The following is a 26,141-nucleotide window of genomic DNA, read 5'->3' as shown; positions in this document are numbered from 1 at the left end:
CTGATAATTTAGAAGCACGCTTATAATGCAAATCATCTAATCAATTATGTGTCCACTTACAATGAAAAATAATTTAATTAATTAGAAGTTCACTTATAACTTTAATTGATGACAATAACATCACCTTTTTATGTTAGAATTTCTATATCGCCATAGTACAGTACTGTACTTTGAAAATTAGGCACAAGCCTCACAAGTGAAACCATATTCTTTTATCAATTTGTTAAATATTCTTCACATACAATCTTTACATGAATATATTAAGTTGAACTGCATGTTACATAATAGCATCAGCAATGACTATGACTAAATATGTTCATATTTAGTAGTGTTTCATCATCCCCAGTTATGTAAATATGTTTCTAAATCATTCAGATAACTAATTCTTAAACAAAATGCTCATTTTTTTTGAGATGTGCTTCATCATTCCTTGTTATAAACATGTGTTTCTAAATCATTCAGATATCTAATTCAATCAGAAGAAAATAGATATTATATATAGGAGCAAACTGACAAACCAGCTGCTAAAGATGAACTTCTACATATGCATTAAGCAGTCCTCATAGTGTATCAATATATTGTATATCTTTAAAATCTATTTCATTAATCTTTTTAACTTGCATTAAATATCCAACTTGCCTGTGTCATAATATTAAGTTCGTGAGTCTCTTTTATATCATAGAAAAATTCTAAGCAGGCACCATCGGTAGCAGACACCTCAGTAGAATTCAGAATACCTCTAGAACCCACATGAAGGCCTTCGGCTTTGAGATCAAGGTAAGCATAGCCTGCAAGGAAAGGAATTGAGGAAGATTAATCAATACAATCGAACACTGTTGTAAGATCTGAACACTAATTTCTTGTGCAACCAATACAGGTTGGACACTCATTTCATTAATCATTGCATTGTTTACAAATACACTACATTATCAACAAGCTAAACTGAATACTGTATATATTTCTCAGAAATGGTATTATCCTAACATGCATTACAATTTAGTAGGACTGGTAGTAACACCAATAATCAAACACTGGAACACGGAATACCTTGGAATTTTTATTCCTTTATATATCCTAATTACCCAAATACTGCGTTAATCTATCCTAGTGGTTACTAGTGACTTACAGATAGAGATAATTTTCTCAGACAAGAGAAATTGAAAAAGGAAGTTAAATTACACAAAATGGAATTTGTTAGCCATAACTAAGAGGCATTCAAGGATATGTTTTTTTGATACACAGAAACAACATAATTAACACTAATAATATTTCTCAGTGTAAGAAAAACATATACAAGATATTAAACAATCTAAAACATGAAGGCATAGAAAAATTGAAGATTGGGACTAAGAACAACAGAGATCATACTGAAATTTAAAACAGTATTTCCAACACTAATTTATGTTTACTTTGTACTTTGGACAATGCATATTGGGTATATGTGATAGACTATTTATCTTAAAAACTTATTTTACTGTAAAACATGTAAAGCAAACAACATATAGCTCACTGAGGGTTGCTACAGAGGAATCCTTGCACTGATGAACAATGGAAAAAAAGGAAGACCAACAAAGAAAGTAATGACTTTAGCATGATTCATTAAAGAAAAAAATTGAAACATAACAAAAGTCTTTTCACTAAAGAGAAGCTGCTAAATAAGCATTCTTGAATCTATAATGTTAATATAGGCTAGCTAAAAGTGACTGAGAAATAAACATCTTTTTTAAACTCTGTGAACTAAAACAAACATAAAAATAAGATAAATTATAAAATAGATAAAATAAATTGAACAAGGTATAGTGCTAAACATGCAAGAGAAATTGTTAGATTATATGACAGGGATAAGAGAAATTGCAAGATCATATGACAAAGATTCTCTCACAAAAATATCTTACCATCAACTGAAGTCTGAACAAGCCAGATCATGTCACTGTTTAATTCCTGAAAGTAAAATAATAATAAAATAATATACTCTACTACAAAACAAAAAGCAATGAAATATTAGTAAACTACACAAAGTAAATAATATTATAAGCAAAAGTATACATTCCAGCTACTTCACTGGTACTATCAGTAATCATTTGTTATGAAAAAGTTAAAATTTTGAGAGTTAAGGTAAAGATCAGGATGCTATGCAAATTTTTCTCTCATAATAAGCCTACTATAGAATCAGCATAAGACATAATTTCCCATAAATTATTAACATTTTCCCCCCATAGCTAACATTTCTTTGATTAACCAAATTGTACATCCTGAATTTAATAAATGCCTCATATTAACATCTAGTATCGTTTCTAATGAATTAGCTACTGCTCAAATTGATAAGCTAAGCAATTTCCCTCTTCCAAACAATTTCCATCATTTTTCCTTATAGCTATCATCTTGTTGGTTAACCAAGCTGCATATCCTAAATCTTAGGTAAGGGACCTCCGGTAGTGGTTCTAACACGCCCTAGTTACTATACCAACACTTTTTTAGAGTGAGCGAGCTGGGTTTATTCCTGGCATTCCATGCAACTTTTTCTCTTGTATTTTTAGCAGAATTTATACCTTAGAAATGGTGCTTTAAGGAACATTTCACTCGGCGACACAGGTCCCTCGCCCAGAAATAGATTTTTCCTCCGTCAAAATCCCTTCATTAAAAATACGGCAAAACTTAAAATATCTTCAATATCTTCATAAATACAACAGGTAAAAGTAAACATGCACTAACCCCAATAAATACCCATAAAATCCATTTGAAGCATTTTAAGGCAAAAATTTAAAACATAAGAATTTGGACATTTTTCATGTGGCCGGACCTTTCGTTTTTTGTTAAAGAAACGTAGATGTGGTAAAAGGGTTAGCAGTGAATAATACATGAATTGGAATCTTCTTGTGTTTGTCTGATAACAGGAAGATAGTGAAAGAGGTCAGGCTGGTAGAAGGAGTATACACGAGTGGACAACATATAATTCCAAGTCCTGTGAACAGAGAGAATTATATTGTAAATGCTAGGTTGGTAGAGTTCCTTAATTGTTTGAATAGAGTTGTTTTAGCCTCTCCTGATACCTGTAAAATTAAAATCTAAAAAAGTTAAATGTATCTAAAAACAAATAAAACTCACCCCTCCAAGTGAGCTCGTCCAAATGCACAAGTCTTTATCAAATTCACAGTCATAGCGGGATGGGGACGAAGTTGGGGCAATAGTTGTTGGAAAAGCAGGCATAGTGTAATTAACACCTTCACTAGCCATAGTAGGATATATGGCACAACCACCAGAAGTCACTATAATGTCATCAATGGCTACATCTCCCATGAATCCATCATCAACTGAAAATAAAGATTAATAAAGTACTGTCACCAATTAAAGAATATATACTCTAAATATATATATATATATATATATATATATATATATATATATATATATATATACATAGCTATATATACATAGGTATAGATATATAAATATATATATATATATATATATATATATATATATATATATATATATGTATATATATATATATATATATATATATATATATATATATATATATATATATATATATATATATATATATATATATATATATATATATATATATATATATATATATATATATATATATATATAATATATATATATATATATATATATACATATATATATATATATATATATATATATATATATATATATATATATATATATATATATATATATATCAGCACAAATTATGAGAAAAAAAAACATTTTAATAAAAATCCTTATTTCAATACTTCCCTGGTGTTCATAATGGTGTTTTTAAAGATATAACTTACCAACCTTATAAATAATAAAAGTAGAGAAAAAACTTTCCCTTCTCTTTACTTCCTCCACATAGATTGTTACTAATCCTACAATGCCAGCTATGGAATGATACTGGAACCTATATTGAGGTGCTCAAATAGAAAAAAATTTTTAGCCTTAAAGTAGAAACACACTTTAACTTAATTATTCTCTATTCATCACTAAAAGGGGGGGAGGAGAAAGGGGAAATATATGACTGCCTGGGAACTATTGAAATAATAATCTTACCTGGTGTTCAAAATCCTGATTCTCGTGCACTTATGGAGGTGGGAATGGAAAAGTGATGGAAAGAACATAAACTTAACATCTTAAAACTACATAACTCTTTTAACCAACCTCAAATATCTCACCTTTTAAATTTACTTGAAATTCCCCACATTTTGATTATGGAATATTTTATATACAGTACATATATAAAACAAACTAACAACTTTTTTCCAGTAAGAATTAAACAATGCTTCCTCTTTTACTTTTACATATAGCACAACTAAAGTACATCAAATTATTTGTATATATCTCCCAATGTTCATATAGCTTCTCTAGAAGCTTGGTTTATTGACATTTACATGAAAATTTTTAAAAATTTCCCATCTTTTCATTCAATAGAGACATGCCTCTAATAAAGTAATGAGGAACTATAGCAGTTGACCATATTAAGGAAAGCTTGATGTTTCAAGTCTCTGTTGCATCGGTTGTTTAAAAATCTGTTTTCCAGGCTCCAGATTGTGATACATTTTACTGCAGTGCGTTTCAAGATGTTTCCTTCTAGATTTGTTGGCTTTAATATATGGGGATAGTACTGTACTGTGATCTAAATATCTACTGAGAGGAATGCGAATACCTCATTGTTCTCGCATGGAAAAGTATTTTTTTCAAGTTCAAAGCCAGTCTCGTTGCTTATAGTGGGGATGATGACAATAATAACAAGACATCTCCATTCTCTACTACAGTACTTCACCAAACAAGTTTTGATAGTGATTATTTCCAATATATCTTAATTTATTAATTCCATTGTTAAATCTCAGAAAGCCAGTGAGTTTTCATTTGAAAGAAGTAATTCTTAGATTACCTGCCAAATGCAGGTCATGTGATAATAATGTTCCCTTCAGTAAAAGTTCTATTAGCAATCTAATCTACAATGCTAATAATCTGGTTTAAAAGCAAAGTAGGGCCCAACCTGGAACATGAGATCATAGTGTGTTTCTGCACATTTTATATAATTTTAATCAAAGCCAAACACAACTCTTACCTACGTTTCACAAAAAAATTAGCAAATACTAAATATTACTTCATTTGTACCTTCACCAATGGCTCGATCTAAACAAGTTAAGAAATCAATAATTTGGTTAAGATCAAGATGGTCAATAAACTTTTTTTTAATAAAAGATAAAACTCATATCATACAATCAGCAAAAGATTATCTTCCATAGATTATATTTCTTTGGTTAGCCAAGTTCTATATCCTGCATTTAATAAGGATCTCCTATTAATATTTACTATCAGTTTTAGTAAATTAGATGGTTCTGCTAATATGTTTAGCCTAGGCAATTGTCCTGTCATATAAAATAACTTTCTGGGTCATGATTGTGATCCTAATAGCAAATAGGATTAGGCTGCAGATTTTCTCAAATTTTGTCCCTTAGCTTATTGATTTAAATCTTAAAAATATCTAAAGACTGAGGTTTATAAAGTTTGAATAAATCATAAACTAAGGTGATGTCGAAGAATAAGTGTAGTCAATAGTAACTTCAGCTCACTTTCTCTGGAATCATCTCTAGTTGTTTTTAGCAAAAAGTTGAATCATCCTCTGATTTACTATTTTCCCATACATATATCTTACCCTCTTCTTTTTCATGATTCTGAGACACATCATCTATCATGGGGGTTTTCTCACTTCTAAAAACTGTTTGGGAATTTCCAAGACTATTCAATCCATTTTGAGTACTATCAAAATCTCCTGCATTAAACAATTGCAAGTTAAAACTCTCGATTAACCGACCTTTGTAGGTACAGTACTAACATTAACATTCACTTTCCTATTCCTATCAAAAGAGTAGTCTGGTAAGTAGGTGCCTTCACTAACAAACTTACAATTGCTTGTGCTTAAGCCTACATTAGCTGCAACAAGAGTCAAACTTGGAACATCAGCACAAAAGCATATGCTCGCCAATTTTGAAATGGAACTTACCTGGATGTCTGGCAATAAAAACATAATACAAAATGCTACATTAATCATTGTGTATAATGGTTAATCACATGTGCTTGGTCCTGAAGCAGGAGTGGATATGTGATCCGATTTCCTATAACATTCTATCATCTCAGAACAGGAATGTATCTAGTAATCAGGATTCTGGCAGGAAAAACATTCATAATAGAAGATACAAAATTAAAAAATCAAAATCTAAGGATATAGATTCAATTCTTTAATGCACCAAAAAGCATCACTAATATCAACCGTTGGTAAATTATTACCGCTATGCATCTTCTTTGAATATGTTAGCATAGGGTCTAAAGCAGCATAGATTGGGCCTGTAGATGCAGCCGTAGCAATCTCATTATCACCTAATGAGCAATCTATTTCACTACTGGAGAACTATGCCATAAAAGTGGCCAACTGTGGTTAAGTGAATCAATCTCATTCCTAACATATGGCTATACACTCGCTGTTTTAACACCAATCTATACTTCACTGCCAACACCTCCTACCCTAGCTGCCTTTGAAATTTCCTTATCTAATAGCTTCCTTTCTCTTCCTGTTAAAATCTCTCTCTCTCTCTCATAAACCCTACTTGAAACTAACTTGACATATTCCATCACAAGTTTCTCTGGATAATCTATACATTCTGATCATCCACACTTCAGATCTTATTGTATGCATCTGCATAAATCACAAGTGATGCAGGTCTTAATCTAATAGCAGCCTATTCACTGAACATTTAGAACATAAAATTAGAACATAAACGTGGCCAGGTAAAGTTATCTGTTGCGACAAAAGGTTATGATTTTTTTCCAATATCCCAACATTGGTTCCAATATCATTCTAATGTCCGAAGGAAACACAGGGAAGGGAAAGTTATATTTTTTTTTTCTATTTTATTTAAATGGTCAGGAAGCTGTAGCTTTGAAAGAGAAAGCATTATGAATACCAAGTAAAACTCACTGAAATATTGCCTGCTGTAAATTACTTATATTACAAATGAAAAATGAAGATAATTCACACAAACTGCAACACATAACTTAATATAACTTATTTACCTGATGAGTGTAAAAGGATGAAAATGGAGCAGAAGCAAACTGCCAACCAGGATTCCAAGTGAATATATCTAAAATCTTCCAGATGACTGTGATTGGTTCCATTTCAACATCCCTCATTAGGACAGACAAAGCCAGACCATCCATGCCATACCTAATTTCAAAATGCAATCAATATCTATGATTCAACATACAATATTACAAATATTATCTGGAGCTTCTACATATGAAATGACATGAGAATATTACCTACATTTTATTAAAGATTTAAGAATAAAAGGTGAACTAAATCCATGAAAATACTCTATATACTATTGCATAAATTTGAAGAAAGTATTTAACACAAATCACCAAGTTTATTATATCAACAGATGTATCTTTATTTATCTGTTAAACATTACCAATCGTTTGCAACCACATAAAATTAGCATAGCTCATTTAAAATAAAGCTCCACGGTTTAATGATACAAAATATTGGGTACCTCAATTGCTCAGAAAGAAAAATAGCACACCTATTATCTAATGTTGAATCATATGATAATCATGGAGTGAAACAAAGGAAGTTTAATGTCATTTTGAAATACAAAAAAATGAGGAGAGTACTAAGTGTTGTGCTACTATTTTAGCTACACTAATTTTGAATTTCCCGTGAAGAAATTTTACCCAGAATACATATTAGCAATATATGACCCTTTCAAATGGGTTTGTCATCAAGTTTTTTTTTTACTTAAGGCCCGGATCACCCTCGGGAAACCAATTACTTTTTCAGAAAATCTAATTTGAGTTTTTCATGGATTTATATTCTATAACTATCCAAGCATACAATGCAAGGTTTTTTTTAACATTTCACTGCCATTTTCATTGGTCACTAAGCTTTAAAGGGACATGAGTGTAATCTATTTAAAGGGTCGAGCGAGAGAATAAGCCTTATGCGGTCTGAAATACTGTTCATTTCCGCTTGTTTTTTGGTATTTTCATTTCATGCCTGAAAATTTAGTGATATCTGGCATCTGATCACCCCTTTGCTCACTCAAGGCTGTGAGTCACACCAACAGTAGATTAGGGAAAGTATCTATTGCTGGTAAAATAAAACCCTTTTCAATTATTTTACAATGTGGTAACACCCCAGCAGTACGGCTATAAAAGCCAATATAGGCAAAGAAAAGAGAGAGAGAGAGAGAGAGAGAGAGAGAGAGAGAGAGAGAGAGAGAGAGAGAGAGAGAGATCAACGATCAACTTGATACCAACGTAAGTAAATAGTAATCATTTCTATGTATTACAATAAAAAATGAAAAGTTAATATAGATATATAACTGTTTACAATGTCGCATGCAAAAATAGCAACCATAACATCAGTAAACAAAGTATCATGTAACAAAACGTTCATGAATGTTACTGAAAACTTTGAAGCGCGATTACTCAAAATAAACTTTTTTCCACTTACAAGATTTGCTAAAATTGGAAAAACAATTTAATCGTTTGAAACTACACATGTAATGTATATATGCTTTAAATTTCTTTTGTAACTAAGCTTTTTTTATATAAAGTGATAAACAATATTTCTAGAGAGAATCTACTTTAAAAAACGTGAACTTCAGCATGACATCACGGATATTCATCTATTTATCGATTTATTTCTTGATATGTTTGAAATTGTTTGAAAAACTAAATTGTACATTGTTTACGTGATATTTAAGTATTAACATGCAAACAAGGGGAGGAGTCTTAGATAAAAAAAATCAAGACTGCAATTCACATGTGGCGATGGACATACGTACAGAGTGACGAACGGACAAAGAACATACATATTGAGTTCTTATGCTGATACAGTATAGTGTTGGCAACGGTAATATAACTGTACCCTGAAAATATGTAGTTACTAAGTAAAATAGTTTTTTATTAATATTTTTGTGTTTTGAGGTGATCTGGACCTTATGCTCAATGATGTGAAGATAATTATCAGCTGGACCAGAAAACCAATCTTAAAATGCCTAAATCACTAACAATTCAATGTGCAATTATTTGCAAATAAAATGAAAAATAAATATAAAATTTCCAGAATGAATTCTTCATTAGCTATGTAATAACAATGGCATAGAAATAATTAAGGTGCTAGTAAATGGTGGGGGGAAACACTAACCTGTGATTAAGTTTTCTCTGATAGATGCACTTTAGGAAGGTGGGGCACCATCAGATGGATAGATACGGGGAGGAAGAGAATGAGATCTTTCCTTTTTTAATTGGAAGTTGGGAAGCAGTTGCTTCAATTTTGTTAGCATGATGACCTTATGGAAAGATTCCTTGGAATGAACAAAGTTCCAAATAATCAGACATAAACACATAAATAAAAAACTTACAGGTGATACCAGAAAGTGATGCAGCGTTCAGCATTAAAAAGACCTTCAAATTGTTCACTCATAAGCCAAGCTCGGTCACCTTGCAAAGTGTCATCAGCTTCAATTAGCACAAAACCACCCTGTTGGCATTGATGAGAATAGAAATCCATAACGTTAATGTAAAAAAAAATACTATATCTTCAGAAAACTAAAACACACCTGAAGTAATAAAAGTTCAATTCATATTGGATAAGTAATCAAGAATAAGATAAAAAGTTTATAACTGCTATATTTTCAAACTACAGAATATAATAAAATAAATTCTACATCACTGTTTTCCATTTTTTGTAAATAGGAATTATTTGAGAAAGATTTGGCATAAAAAACCTCTTAATTCTCCATAATGAGGGAAAATGAGAATTTTTTAAATGGGAAAAATATGGAAGAAAAATAATGATGACTTAAGATGTACCATGTGTACTGAAAGTACAGTATGTGCTGGAATTATTTCTTATTCATAAAATAATACTGTACAAAGTCTTTGTAAGAATTGACACATATCGATCAGTGGCAAAAATTATCCTTTATCAAATAAAGACAGTTGATGTGGAAAAACAAAAAGTATTATTCGTCAACATTTTCATGGATGTTTTCCCAAATCTAAGAATTAAAAGCCTTCATAGACCTCTAACACATTTATGAATATCATCTTTCAGGTAAAACACAAAGCTGAGATATAATAAAGCTAAAGTATTTTGAAATTATATACAATGCAAAATTCTTAGCTTATGAATATCAGGAAGATTCACTGAAATAATACAAATGAATGAAATTACATATACAACAGTATCAACACTGAAGTAGTATCAAAGAATTCAAATTCCCAAAACAATTTAAGGAGACAACTCACATTATTATCATTTAATGTAGAATCAGCATATGGCCTTGTTGTAAGTGACACATCGTCTCGTCCAGTTAACTGCCACTGAATAGTGCCCATATCTCCATTAGAATACCAAGAACACATTGAAACATCAAAAGTGCACGCTCCTGGTGAAATGCATGACCCAGGGGTAAGACGAACATCATCAATACCTAAGGTTGAATAGATAGCCTCAGTGTTGTCACCCAAGATGCCTTCAATAGCTAGACGGTACGGACCAGAATGGGGCTCTATTGGAATCTGAAAATCAAGAGGATATCCACTATCAGTTCCAGTCATAATGGATAAGGTATGCCAGGTTGTACAACAAGTAATCTTTTAACAAATGACAGTTATGCTTAAGTTTTTGAGGCTCAACAAGTTTTATTCAACAGTCTTTCTTTCTTCACCATAAGGCTCAATACTATAGGGTAATCCAAAAGTTTTCTTGATCATAAGGCTCAATACTGTACAGTATTCGAAAAGTTATATTTCAGCTGTGGCCACATTGTGGAATGGTCTTCCTAGTTTGGCAATTGAATTGGTGGATCTTCAGAAGTTTAAACTTGTTGAAAATGCTTTTCTGTTGAACAGGATGATAAAAGTCTTGTTTCATAGTTTATACATGACCTATCTATTTAACTTTATTATAGATCTTAATATATCTTATAACTTTTTACTATTCTCATTATAACTTATTCATTACTTCTCTATTTCCATTAAACACTTGGGTGCTTTCCTTGTTGGACTCCTTGGGCTTCTAACCTTTTGCTTTTACCAGTTGGATTGCAGCTTTACTAGTAGTAATACGGAAATTAATAATAAATTACAATACTGAGGTATTTATATTATGTTTGAAGAAAATCAAAATAGCTTTCATACCTCCATACCTAACTAATTTTTAAACTGGTGATAATTTACATAAAAAAAACTTCTAAAACAAAGTCTCATGTCATGTTCTTTTCCATCATAAGGCTCATACTACACAGTAATGTAGAAGTTTTATTCCACCTATGACCAGATTGTGAAATTACATATATTTTCTTCTTGAAAAGCAGAGACTAAAGAAAAAAGAACAAAACACATTTGAATTGTTGGAATTTCAGAAGTTCAAACTTGCAGCGAATGTTTTTAAGGTGAACAGTACGACATAATACTCTCTTCATAGTTTATATACGACAAATCTATTTTAACGTCATTACTGATCTTAAAATATTCTATACTAATTATTCATTACTTCTCATGTAGGTTATTTATTTCTTTATTTCCTTTCCTCACTCGGCTATTTTTTGCTGTTGAGGCCCTTGGACTTATAGCATCCTGCTTTTCAAACTAGTGTTGTAGCTTAGCTAATAATAATAATAATAATAATAATAATAATAATAATAATAATAATAATAATAATAATAATAATAATAACAACAATAATAATAATAATAATAATAATAATAATAATATTTCCTAAAATAACATTAATCATCCTGTAAGCATTAAGGAAGAGAACACATATCAACATGGCTTTAACAGAATTTAAGATATAATTCAAACTAATGTAGCAATGAATGAACATCAATAAATATTTCTAGCATGACTCAAGATAATTAACATTATTTCTATGAATAGTTTAACCAGTACACTAAACTAAAATCCTTAACTAAAGCCAGCATTCAAATCTGTTGGGAAGAACATTCAATTTTTCACCATCCACTTTATCACAAAACACTGAATTTATGTAAATATCTTTACCGACTAAAAATACGTTTATCTACTTTAATACTATTTTGAGTAAAAAGTCACAATGTTAAAATTAACTGCAGATAACACCTAGGAATAAACCAACCTACACTTAAGAATATAAAAATTCTGATTGAAAAAATATCAATGAAAATTTCATCACCTGAATAGTCGACCACTCAGCTCCCATGTCTCGATAATTATCTAGGAGCAGTATACCATCCTGGATTGTGCTATTCCCAACATAATAAATTTGAATGTCATTTGGAGTGCCACCTTCTGAATGTGAATGAACTTGTAATTGGAGACATTGTGGACCTTTGACATCATACATAGATGTGTATATAATTCCCTTTTTACCCTGTATAAAAAGAAAATACAGTCAAACTTAATTATCACATGGCACTCTCGTACTAGTAGGGAAATTTCTACCCCAATCCATTCATAAAGAAAATAATTACAGGGATGAATAAAACTAGTAATTCAAGTATTAGTTCTAATAATTGTATTGTTCTCAATTCTAAAGGAATCCTAATAATATAATCTATCATGTCTATACTTGCCTGCTGTTAGTATTGCTTCCTCAAAACTGCTTAAATGACAATGGTAACCCTGTCTAAAATTTTCTCCTTTTCTTTCATTGTTATAACATTGCCCTCCTACTGGAGTATTGAGAGTATATGGCAGTAAATGGCATTGAGATTGCACGGGGGGGGGGGGGGGGGGGGGCTGATAATGAATGTTAGGTGCGTGTAAAAAAAAATTTATTACTAAATTTTCCTCTTATTTCCATGAACCACCAGTAGTATTCATATTGCTGATTCCCACACTCTGATGGAAGTGTGTTAGTGAATGAAAGAGATAAAAAATCTAGCACATTACACTAAACCCTACACCAATTAGGTGAGAATAATTTTTATTCAAAATATAATTAACTGTAACAAACTGAAATGTACCTCGTATTAAACAGCATGAAAATTCAGATAAGGAATCATTTTAATACTAAATATATACAGTAGGGTCCCGAATTATGCAAGAATTTGGTCGATCAATGACCTCGTACAAATGGAAAATTGCAGATTTCGAAACACACAACTAACAGAAATAATTCCATTGGGGCCATGGCAATCAGCAACTTGCCTATTCAAACGTGTTTACTACCCATTTCCAATACTTTCTATGCACTATACTGCATTCTTTTTTATATAAAATTGTTCTTGTAAATAAATCAAAATTTTAATATGCTTTAAAGTTCTAATAACTTGAAAAAAAGGTTAAAATCAAAACCAGGATGGGTGTAAACACCGTATATTTCCGTTATTACACGACCCAAAATGCAGAAAAATTTTAATGTTTGTCATATCTATTGTATAAGACAACTGGTGAATAGTAAAACCATCACTCTATAGACTAGCTTTTGTTGTATCACTGAAAATCCAGAATTATCAAAATAAAGGCGATTTTATATCATGCGTTTCCTAAACACGCCAAAACGCACAATAAAAAACGACAACCAATCTTTTGTTTACGTTTATCTCTGATCATAACGAAGAAACGGACGCATTTACACATCTGTGTATAGGTTAGTTTTTGCATCAACAGCAATCTTACCAAGTATTGATTATATGTTGATTTTGCTGTTACCAATGCTCTACTTAATTTTTCTTAGAACTTCCAAATAAATGGAATGAATGCCATTAATTTGATGTTTTTCTTTATGACGCCGCCTGAAACGGAATCCTTCCATTCGTTTATTGTACACTACATCTTCGATCATAACAAACAAACGAAGGCATTAAACACGCATGATCAAAGTGATAAATAATATTAAAAGCTTTTAGTAAATATGTTATTACAAATATTATTTAACGTATCTATATAAATTCCTACATACGTAGCAAAGCAGGAAAACTATTTTTTCTTTTTGCGTTTAATCGACAATAACAGACTGCCGCTAATGACTGAATGATAATTTACGATAATTCTAAACTGTTACTAAAGATGATTGTCCATTCCGTATCCAAAATACTTTTCCTAACTTTAATTATAAGTCAACTTGAACCCACTTCAATTATGAAACCATCTATAAAAAAAGTAAGAGAAGAAGCAAGTACTAGGCCAATTTTTAAAGTTATCGAACAATTAAGTTACCGCTATAACGTTCGATGTGACAGAGATGGTGCGAGTTTGGAGAAAGTAAGGAAAATTTAATCATGATTGCCTTTAATATAATTAATACTTTGTGAAGCCACAAAGATTTCATTTGTTACACACGCGCTCGCGCACACACACACACACACACAGAGAGAGAGAGAGAGAGAGAGAGAGAGAGAGTGTGTTTTAAAAGTACTTAACAAAAAAAATTATAGATTAAAACACATTGGTGCTTATGTAATATTAACTAACTGTATAGATGGTTTTGAATAAGTTAAGAAATGGTATAAACAATACTTGGTTGCTGTATTCTTACGCGCATATTGAGAGCGGCAGCTAGACATCAGCTGATCTGATCACAGCCAGAAGTAAAACAAAAAGAAGTCAGCAATACTCGATTTTTAAAACACACCCGAAATTCAAAAACAAATGCACATGTTTTCTTAAACCGCAATTAACTATTTGAAGAGTAGCAATTTTCTAGAATAAAATTATGTATCCTAAAAAATTGTGGTTTGCTGACGAAATCGGATACCGTATTTTAAGCTATGATTGAAATGGATGTAAACACGGTATATTTTTTTTTTTTTTTTCGTATTTCATTGACACTAAGAAAACCGATTTTGGTTTCTTCAACTATTAGTAAGTATTGTATAACACGAGAGAGAGAGAGAGAGAGAGAGAGAGAGAGAGAGAGAGAGAGAGAGAGAGAGAGAGAGAGAGAGAGAATGGATCAGCTGTTGTGATTGAATGTCGTGTTTAGAGAGAGAGAGAGAGAGAGAGAGAGAGAGAGATTTTTATAATTATTCTTTGTACTCAACAAAACCAATCTTTGCAAATAAAATGTAAACTTTAGAATATGACAAAATACTGCCGACTCGTTACCGAAGTTTAGGCTATTCACTGCCGATAAACGACCCCAGTCTACTCGTGAAAACCTTGAACGCCCGAAGGGAAAAATAAAGCTTTTATATACTGTACTAAAAAATAATGCTTTAATATACAATCATTAACACTACCATTAAAATTATCGAAAGGTTGGAGAAAGATAAAGATTGCCGAGAATGTAACCACAATTCTGTTTACATTTTGTCAGCTGGACTCGCACAGTTAACAGTTGATTTCATTTTTTATGTGAAATTTTATCCTTAAATAGGCTATTTATAATGAAATTATGTTGTAACATTTATCATAAATCACCGTATTTAGGGCTACCAATATACTGTACTTCAAAAGATAATAGATTTGATACATTTTGTAGTGCTTGACTAGCAGACTTTGAACAGCTTCGCAGATACAGAAAATTGATTTTTGAAAAATAGCTATCGCATAAAAGGGGAATCGTATAATTCGAACACGTATAATTCGGGACCCTACTGTACTCATAAAATGCAAAAATGTAATATCAATACAAAGGGATGTAATAACTAAGAATTCCTACTAATTTACTCTTTTCCATACATATTGCTAAAACCATATAAAAACTATAGTAGCATCTTATTCTGTATTTTCTCATGAGAAAATTAGTACTAAAATTTAAACCAAATTCTTAACTAATATTGTACTATAGACTACTATATCAAAACCAAGCTTTCTATTACCAACTCGTAAAATCTTGGTAGCAGACCCAGTTGCCTTATAATTACCATCACAACAGTAATCCTCCCGCATAGCCTTCCCTGGATGTGTTTCTGAACTATATAAGTTACCTTTCTTTTACATTTGGAATCTTTCCCAGGTAAATGGTTAGCCACAAGCTGAGCATATTGCTTCATAACAAAGACTGGTAAGTGACCACATTCATCACAACGATGGTTTAAACAACAGTTTCCCTTGACACATGATACAAAGAGAATGTGGATCTTTATCACCCAGCAATAAACCCCTTGAATAACCTGAACAAGAGCACATATAAATCTAAAACAATTCCATTCATCTGCAGCTAAATAACCTCTTAAAACATAAAAAAACTACCTGGATTAGCATGAAGAACCAATGTGCATATCACACTGAAGTACCAAAAAGATTGAAACAAAGAGGTGATAAGATACATTAACACTCTCATTGCCTTACACCACCATATAATCTCATTACTCCACTAAAAAGGTAAGCTATTTATTGGAAAAAAAAAATTGTACTAGATTAGACATCAACACTCAACCAGCTTTGACAAGGAAGGCATATAAATGAAAGGTGAAGTTCACAGAAATAACAATAAAATTGTATGAATGAATAAAAGACAGAAGCAATTAAAGTCCTTGTTTTTCTCTATTTACTGCATGATCCCAATGCCAAGCGCTTACTGCTGGAGCTCTAGCGTCGAGATATATGTCATAGAAATGGTCAACAGAAATGGTCAATAGAAATATTAATAAAATAAAACAATAAAATTATATGAATGAATAAAAGACAGCAGTAATTAAAGACCTAATCTTTTATCTACTATATAATACCAAAACCAAGTACTTACTGCTGGAGCTTTAGTGTTGAGATATATGTAATAGAAATGCTCAACAGTTTCAATAGGGACAAAAGGGTCATCACCACCACTGGCATCGTGCCATGCCCAATCCAAGTCATCCTCAGATTCTTCTTGTGAAAATCCACAGAGTCCAGTATTGAATGTGCAGTAAGTATCACTTCTCGTTGGGCATAATGTATCTATGACCTGAGATTGGTTTATGAAATATGCAGTAATTAAAATCTGACATGGTTCATACAAATCAAACATTGTACACTGAAATAAGCGTTTTCAAAATCTTAATTTGACAACAATATTTTAACAAAACATTATATGTATATTTAACATTATGGCTTTTAGTCTTACAAAATTTTTAATAAGATACTCCAAGTCCAATCCATAATATTATTTCCATTACAAAAAACTTTTACGATTGGCTTTCATCTGTCTTTAATTGGCCAACCTTAACAAAATTTCCATTCCAAACTTAAAGGACTTACCTAGGAAAAAACTTCAATGAAAATCTACTTAACTTTTCCTCATTCATAAAAAAAAAACAATTAATCTTACCTTTATATCATCTAAAGTAGCATCACCATCCTGGTTCTCCACCAAAACTGCATCTATAGTAATAATAAATTTGTCCAACATGGTGCCTGCAGCAATTTCCAATTCAACATACATCCAACTATCTTGCTGAGGATTCCGTTTCTCCCATATCTTTAGTTTTTCTGGTCCTTCGAGTGCCTGAATTAATGCAAAATCACTTGAAGTTTTTTAAAACTCATTACGATAGCTAAACTATATTCTATTAAATCTATACAATAGGAAGTTTAACATATCCCCAGATAAGGAAGAGTCTAAAAAAGGGATTTTGACGAAGGAAAAATCTATTTCTGGGCGAGAGACCTGTGCCGCCCAGTGAAATGCTCCTTAAGCACCATTTCTAAGGTATATAACAGCTATATATTACCAGAGAAAAATTGCATAGGGATGCTAGGTTGAACCCAGCTCACTCACCTATATAAGGTGTCGGTATATTTCTAGGGCGAGATAAATCATAACCAGAGGCCTCGCACCAATTAGAGATTTCCTCTTCAAAATCCCTGAAACAGCGAGGTGCCGTTCAACATCTATGCTGCGTGTATTTTGACATTGTACATCAACCTCTAATGAGGATATTTAGATCCAGATACTTTCCAGGAATATGAAATCTTGTAGCATAAAATACAAATCTAAAAAATAAAGAGTTTCACTTGTGAACCCACACAGGTATCTTGGAAAGGAAATAATCCTGTTTGGGATCCAACCGTTCATTTTCCAGATGGGATTACAAATTATTTCTGTTGATTGTTATTAACAACATCCTAATAAAATACGTGTAAAATTTTAATAGCATAGATGATATTATTTGGAAAAGACCAAATCCTGATTTCAGCATTATCTATTTTACATGAATGTGAAAACTTATCGTATGTTTCTTTGTGTAAGATAACCTTTAGATAAGATGAAGTAAAAAATTAGGGCAAGTTTCAATAATTCTATCATGTATCTGTAGTGTAAAATGACTGCTAAATTACAAAACCACCATGTATAGCTAACTTTTGCAACAACAGGTATCTTATCTAATAATGGTTACAATATGTAAAGATGATGTTATTACAAATGTTGTTTTACTTGAAAATAGACGAAATAACAAAGTATTTCCTACACACTTCACCTAAGTGGGAAACCATTGTTTTGTTTACGTTTCATCGCCAATCCCAACGAACAAACGAATGAACCCATTTACACATTCAAGTGAAACTAATGATACTAGCCTTTAGTAAACTGTAGAAAAACTGTGTTAATCTATAACATATTGGTGTTTCTGCAATATCTATTTATATTATAAAATGTTTTGAATAATTATATGAAGAGTATTTTTTGTATTTTTCCTCAATATCAATAGATAGAATCCGCAGACATGAAAATCCGCTAATGACTTTTACTTTTACTCTGCTAAGCTCGCAAAGAAAAAAACTTTATTCCAATGACATGAAACTATTCCTCGAATAGGATAATTTATTATGAGGATACTGTATGTCAATATTATATAGAGTAAAAATACTCTTCTCTTATTATCAGTTTATTTTACAATGTGAAATTTTTAATGTACTGTATGTCACTGGTTATTGCACTAAGGACAAGTTAAGCTTAATGATAAAGATCCCTTAGAATTCAAGGTTTGATTTTTAGAAAGGTAGCATAAGACATCCCCCACTTATTAGGGGTAAATTCTAGTACAGTATCTAAAAGCTGTCTTATAAGTGGAATACCAGGTAATACTATGTATGCAGTTAATTCTAATAGTCAGACCTCCTCCGTCATGAGGCTCAATACTACACAATATTCTAGAAGTTTTATTCCAGCTATAACCAAGTTGCAGAATGATCTTCCTAATTGGATAGTTGAATCAGTAAAACTTCAAAAGTTCAAACTTGCAACGAATGTTTTTATGTTGAACAAGCTGACATAAGTCTCTTTTTACAGTTTATATATGAGAGATCTGTTATAATGTTGTTACTGTTCTTAAGATATTTTATTCTAATTGCTTATGAATTTTCAGATAGTTTATTTATTTCCTTATTTCTTTTTCTCACTTGGCTATTTTTTCTCTGTTGGAGCCCTAGGGCTTATAGCATCCAGCTTTTCCAACTAGGGTTGCAGCTTGGCTAGTAATAATAATAATAATAATAATAATAATAATAATAATAATAGTAATAATAATATGACATTTCAATTTATAGAACATGAAGAATAGGAAAAGGTATAGAAAATTGGTCCTAAGGGACAACAATTTCTCCAAGAAATATAAGTAGAATTGAGAAACAAAGTATCTCTTATTGGAGGCAGAGCTTTTGCACCGAAAATCAGCAAGCACTGGAGTAAAAAAAAACAGGAAAATGGAAGGGAAGTCACCCACAATATCGGATCACCTCACCAATCCTGAAAACAAAAACAAGATTGTGGAAAACAGGCACATGGGACACAAAGGACAAACTAATCCTTTCATAAAAATAAAGTGAAAAACTACTACAGCGTCATCGTCTCAACATCGGATACCATAGTATCTGTCCAGAAAGGGAAGCAGCTGTCCCTGTTGAGGTAGGAAAGGTTAAGGAGGGAGCCCAAGATCATCTAACATCTGGCCAACAGGTGTACATGGGCCAACACGGGGCTGTGCACCCTTGTCCCCCCACCTAGGTCAAGGATCTGGGGGGCTGTATGCCAGAGCCAGGGACTACCCAGGTGTCATCCACCTCGCCCCAATTGAAAGAGTGTTATCAAGAGCCCTTTTCTCGAGATCAAGACTGGCCTTGTTGGGCTTCTTCTGAGAAGAAGTGTCAGAATTAGAGTTGGAGGAGGAAGAGGAGAGGAGAAGGAGGAAGAGAAGCTCGAAGAGGGGTGAATTTGCTTATTTCTCTTAGCAACCTTCCACTCAGTCTCTGTAAGCAGAGAAGTCAAGGTCTAAGCAATCATCGACAAAGAAGCTCCTAAATGGAAAGTAACCAAACGGGTTGCCCCTATAGAAACCTTGACACTGGAAAATACTGTCACTGAGGAAGTGGTAATGAAACTTACTGGTGCTTGCAACACAGGCACTCGAGCTGGGGTCACAAACACAACAAGTAAGGGAGATACGGGTCCTGGGATTACTGTTTCAGGATCAGTGGTAACAAGCATAGGGGTGAAAAGCACAGTAGAGATAGGCTCATCGGTGGCAATGGGCACAGGGGTCAAACACACTGGTTTCACTGGTCCAGGGTGCTTACATCCAACTTTTGGCTTATGCATCTCCACTTCCAGTGCTGGAGTCTTTGCTGCTTCCATGGCACCAGAAGAAGAACAACCATAGTAGCATGAATTGTGACAATTCTTTTTGACATCTGGGAGGACAGTGGGAATCACAAGTGGCACTGGTATTACACCAGAAATCACTGTGGTCACCATTGGGGATATCTGCACCAGGGACACCAAGGATAAAGTAGCATTGGCAATTAGCTCCCTCAAAAAATGACATAGAGAGCCTACCTGCAAAACTAAAGAAGGCTTACCTTTCCTTGGGTCAAATTTGTTGGCAGCGTTCTGGACGGCAATAAGCTTCCAACACCTGTTGAGGTGCAGCATTCACTGGGGAAATTCCCCACACCAACAAGACCTGAAAAATTTGCAGATCGAAGACCTTCCAGCTCCTACCTCATAGTTCACAGGGACTGAGCCAGGGGTGTATGCAAAGAAGGCACAGTAGCAAGAGCATTAGATGAGGGAAGGAAGGAGCTAAACAGCTTCTTTGAAGTTGCCTTGGGCATTGCCAAGGCTGACTCCAGAGAAGACTTAGCTTTCTTCTTCCTTTTCAAAGTGTATGGCTACCTCTATATGGGAGGCCATAATCTACAAACACCACATTGGGATGATTGCAAACAATCATACCTCCTACATAAGGTGCAGAGAGTGCATGGATCTGCAGACAGTCTAGCTATATACCAGTTGCAGTGGCCATCCTTTCCCCAGAAAGTACAAATTCTTGTTTAATATCTATCAAAAAATCAACCATTAAATTTCTAAAAGAAAAAAGAAAAAAATCAAAGTCTGGATAGGAGTAAGAGCCCCGTTCAAGTACAATAGTTTCTAGTAGTGTTTGCAACCTCACCTTCCTTGTGAGCTAGGAATGGGTGTTTGGAAGAGCCTGTAGGTCTACCTGTAGTCATCAGCAGCCATTACCAGGGCCTCCCTGGTCCTAGCTTGGTAGAAGAGGGGGCTTGGATGCTGATTATATATGTACAGTATATGGTCAATCTCTAGGACATTGTCCTGTACCTTGTCTGCCACTCATGAGTAACCTTTAAACCTTTACCATAGGTCACATTAGTATATCCGTTCTCACTGTGGCTGAAGACAAAAGTAAAGAGTCTTTGACAGGCATGCTTACCACCTGTCGTTAACTACCTTGTTTTGTTGATAATTTAAACGGCCATTTCAGTTCTATTGAAAACATTCCCTATTTTCAAGAATGAAAGGTTTGTATATGTGTATGCACAAAGAAATATTCCCAATACTTATACTATATGAGTACAGCATATGTAATATAGCACATACCTCTGCATATGAACTCATAATTGGGGGATTGTCTCCAATGTGATGGTAAAAGAAAGAGAAACAGTAATCACGAATAGGGTCTAGTGGTGGTGTCTTGATTCTAGCAGTCATTTCTTCTTCATAACCTGATACTCTTTCATCGAAAGGCTCTGGGAATGTAGCAACAATGTAGTGCCCAGCATCTGAAAAGGAGATATACTATCAAACAAAATTGTCTATTTCCTCCATTATGGGAAAATAGAAGAATCATATCTTTATATTAAGTATCTTTATTGAAATAATATATAAAATTTTAAATTATGGTATAACTTTATTGCAATTAATATTTGCTCCATTGGCTACATCTGATAAAAGATAAAGTAACAACCTATGTAATGCTTTCTCATTTGTACAGTTTTCTACATATCTTAAAATAATTTTTAGTAGGTTGAATAATAATCTGTCCACAGCATGCATAGAAACTGATATCTTCCACTTTTCTCATCCACATTTAAATGTCCTTACATTCAATATACTTTATTCTTCAAAGATAACTGATCTAATTTTCCTTCTCTGCTTGACATTAACCAACTATCTTCCCTTTGGTGTGATGCTACTAACATTCCAATTTCCAATTCTTATCTTTCATATCTTTTTTTCAATCCTTCAATCCTTTCTCCTCACTTACTTCTTTAGCCCCAGTCCTGACTTCTGCGGTACCCTTTGCATATTTGACACTACTGACAGCGGATACTACAACGTGTCGCTTTTGGAGTATTCCCTAGTCCTATTGCATTCCCTTATTAACTTAAAATTCATTATTTAGTTTTTGCCAATGGTTTTTCATACTTGGTTGGCTAGACCAGGCAGTAACTCCCTCCATTTATCAAGGCTTTGGATTGGAAACATGAGTGACTGGCTTGTCCCCCAACTGGCTAGGTTACAAATGTAATCCTTTTATAATAAATGACAAAGCAATACATTTTATATGATAAAAAATACATTATATAAATTTCAAATACTGTAAAGAACTTCATTTTATTGAATATTTATGAATCAGAAGCATAAAAAATTAAACAATTATATCCAAAGTAAAAGTAAGAAGTCATACCAACCTGAATGCAAAGTATGATCTTTTACAGGATAAAGAGATGATGGAGGATTTGATGCATTCCACCTCACCCATAACCCATCCATTTCCCCAACTTCTTGCTGGAAATCACAGATCGGTCTTGATGCATTCTCAAAGTCACATTTTATTTCTGTGTGCTCATAGGGTGGAGTTGTGAGCACAGGAGTATAAGTGGTTGGTTGTCCAGTTGGAGCAGGTGTTGGTTTAGCTAATGTTGGTTTAACTGCAATAAAGAAAAATTGAAAAAACTTAAAAAGTATCATTACTTCAATTAACATAATTTATGTGAAGTATGTTATTTTGATTATAAAATAAATTTTTGAATATACTTACCCGGTGAATATATAGCTGCAACTCTGTTGCTCGACAGACAACTCTACGGAAAAACTCGCCAGCGATCGCTACACAGGTTGCGGGTGTGCCCAACAGCGCCATCTGTCGACCAGATACCCAGCTCTCATGTAAACAAAGACTCAATTTTCTCCTCGTCCCACTGCGTCTCTATTGGGGAGGAAGGGAGGGTCATTTAATTTATATTCATCGGGTAAGTATATTCAAAAATTTATTTTATAATCAAAATAACATTTTTCAATATTTAACTTAGCCGATGAATATATAGCTGATTCACACCCAGGATGGTGGGTAGAGACCAGTAATATATGTTTACACTTTTATGAGCTAAGAGTTTTTTATTTCATTTTAGAAGTTATCAAAATAACAAAAACAAAATAAATAGGTACCTGGTAAGGAAGTCGACTTGAACAATTACTCTGCCTTTTAAGTACGTCTTCCTTACGGAGCCTCGCGATCCTCTTAGGATGCTGATCGACCCCTAGGATCTGAAGTATCAAGGGTTGCAACCCATACAACAGGACCTCATCAAACCCCTAATCTAGGCGCTCTCAAGAAATGACTTTGACCACCCGCCAAATCAACCAGGATGCGAAAGGCTTCTTAGCCTTCCGGACAACCCATAAAAAAACAACACTTCAAGAGACAGATTAAAAGGATAAGGAATTAGGGAATTGTAGTGGTTGAGCCCTCACCCACTACTGCACTCGCTGCTACGAATGGTCCCAGTGTGTAGCAGTTCTTGTAAAGAGACTGGACATCTTTCAAGTAAAATGACGCGAACACTGACTTGCTTCTCCAATAGGTTGCGTCCATTATACTTTGCAGAGATATATTTTGCTTAAAGGCCACGGAAGTTGTTACAGCTCTAACTTCGTGCGTCTTCACCTTAAGCAAAGTTCGGTCTTCCTCACTCAGATGTGAATGAGCTTCTCGTATTAACAATCTGATAAAGTCTGACCAAGCATTCTTTGACATAGGCAAGGATGGTTTCTTAACTGAACACCATAAAGCTTCAGATTGGCCTCGTAAAGGTTTAGTACGCTTTAAATAGAACTTAAGAGCTCTAACAGGGCATAAGACTCTTTCTAGTTCATTGCCTACGATCTCCGATAAGCTGGGGATATCGAAAGATTTAGGCCAAGGCCGAGAAGGCAGCTCATTTTTGGCTAGAAAACCAAGTTGCAGCGAACAAGTGGCTTTTTCTGACGAAAATCCGATGTTCTTGCTGAAGGCATGAATCTCACTGACTCTTTTAGCCGAGGCTAAGCATACCAGGAAAAGAGTCTTAAGAGTGAGATCTTTCAGGGAGGCTGATTGTAACGGCTCCAACCTGTCTGACATGAAGAATCTTAGTACCACGTCTAAATTCCATCCAGGGGTAGCCAAACGACGCTCCTTGGTGGTCTCAAAAGACTTAAGGAGGTCTTGCAGATCTTTATGTTTGGAAAGATCTAAGCCTCTATGCCAGAAGACCGATGCCAACATGCTTCTGTAGCCCTTGATAGTGGGAGCTGAAAGGGATCGTCCTTTTCTCAGGTATAAGAGAAAAACAGCTATTTGAGCTACAGAGGTACTGGTCAAGGATACAGAAACTGACTTGCACCAGTCTCGGAAGACTTCCCACTTCGATTGGTAGACTCTAAGGGTGGATGTTCTCCTTGCTCTAGCAATCGCACTGGCTGCTTCCTTCGAAAAGCCTCTAGCTCTCGAGAGTCTTTCGATAGTCTGAAGGCAGTCAGACGAAGAGCGTGGAGGCTTTGGAGTACCTTCTTTACGTGTGGCTGACGTAGAAGGTCTACCCTTAGAGGAAGACTACTGGGAACGTCTACTAACCATCGCAGTATCTCGGTGAACTATTCTCTCGCGGGCCAGAGGGAAGCAACTAACGTCAACCTTGTCCCTTCGTGAGAGGCGAACTTCTGCAGTACCTTGTTGACAATCTTGAACGGTGGGAATGCGTAGAGATCCAGATGTGACCAATCTAGGAGGAAAGCATCTATATGTATTGCTGCTGGGTCCGGGACTGGAGAGCAATAGATTGGAAGCCTCTTGGTCAGCGAGGTTGCAAAGAGATCTATGGATGGTTTACCCTAAGTGGCCCAAAGTCTCTTGCACACATCCTTGTGGAGGGTCCATTCGGTTGGAATTACTTGCCCTTTCCGACTGAGACAATCTGCTATGACGTTCAAGTCGCCTTGGATGAACCTCGTTACTAGGGAGATGTCTTGACCTTTTGACCAGATGAGCAGGTCCCTTGCGATCTCGTACAACGTCAGTGAGTGGGTACCTCCTTGTTTGGAGATGTACGCCAAGGCCGTGGTGTTGTCCGAGTTAACTTCCACCACTTTGCCTCGAAGGAGAGACTTGAAGCTTTTCAAGGCCAGATGTACTGCCAACAGCTCCTTGCAGTTGATATGCATGCTCCTCTGACTCGAGTTCCACAGTCCTGAGCATTCCCGACCGTCTAGTATCGCGCCCCAGCCCACGTCCGATGCGTCCGAGAAGAGAACGTGGTTGGGAGTCTGAACAGCCAGGGGAAGACCCTCTCTTAGGTTGATATTGTCCTTCCACCAAGTCAGACAAGACTTTATCTTTTCGGAAACCGGGATCGAGACCGCTTCTAGCGTCTTGTCCTTTTTCCAGTGAAAAGCTAGATGGTATGAAGAGGACGGAGGTGTAGTCTTCCTAGTGACACAAAATGTTCCACGGATGACAGCGTCCCTACCAGACTCATCCACAGCCTGACTGAGCAGCATTCCTTCTTCAGCATCTTCTGGATGGATAGCAGGGCTTGATCTATTCTGGGGGCTGATCGTCTTGTTGTTCAGCAACGTCCTCATCAGA

The 26,141-nt window shown here is 34.1% G+C and overlaps 2 protein-coding genes across 2 annotated transcripts in view; both read right to left on the bottom strand.

The window, feature by feature from the left end:
* The window catches only part of LOC137630420 (MAM and LDL-receptor class A domain-containing protein 1-like), a 211,480-nt gene extending 208,179 nt beyond the window's left edge, over positions 1-3,301 (bottom strand). Inside the window, exons 1-3 of the mRNA XM_068361880.1 lie at positions 3,106-3,301; positions 1,896-1,941; positions 640-788 (exon numbers count right to left, since the gene is read on the bottom strand). Coding sequence (XP_068217981.1) covers positions 640-788; positions 1,896-1,941; positions 3,106-3,297 — 387 coding nt within the window. The 5' untranslated portion in view covers positions 3,298-3,301. The remainder of the gene's footprint in view (positions 1-639; positions 789-1,895; positions 1,942-3,105) is intronic.
* A 2,934-nt stretch (positions 3,302-6,235) lies between these two features.
* The window catches only part of LOC137630052 (MAM and LDL-receptor class A domain-containing protein 1-like), a 217,898-nt gene continuing 197,992 nt past the window's right edge, over positions 6,236-26,141 (bottom strand). Inside the window, exons 71-79 of the mRNA XM_068361542.1 lie at positions 22,927-23,166; positions 21,833-22,014; positions 17,264-17,440; positions 16,703-16,900; positions 12,242-12,439; positions 10,333-10,605; positions 9,444-9,562; positions 7,090-7,240; positions 6,236-6,427 (exon numbers count right to left, since the gene is read on the bottom strand). Coding sequence (XP_068217643.1) covers positions 6,236-6,427; positions 7,090-7,240; positions 9,444-9,562; positions 10,333-10,605; positions 12,242-12,439; positions 16,703-16,900; positions 17,264-17,440; positions 21,833-22,014; positions 22,927-23,166 — 1,730 coding nt within the window. The remainder of the gene's footprint in view (positions 6,428-7,089; positions 7,241-9,443; positions 9,563-10,332; positions 10,606-12,241; positions 12,440-16,702; positions 16,901-17,263; positions 17,441-21,832; positions 22,015-22,926; positions 23,167-26,141) is intronic.

This window comes from Palaemon carinicauda, chromosome 38 (assembly GCF_036898095.1).
Source record: "Palaemon carinicauda isolate YSFRI2023 chromosome 38, ASM3689809v2, whole genome shotgun sequence".
In the NCBI taxonomy this organism is placed as follows: domain Eukaryota; kingdom Metazoa; phylum Arthropoda; class Malacostraca; order Decapoda; family Palaemonidae; genus Palaemon; species Palaemon carinicauda.
The sequence above is the reverse complement of the archived record's forward strand: the minus strand, read 5'-3'. Positions and strand labels throughout refer to the sequence as shown.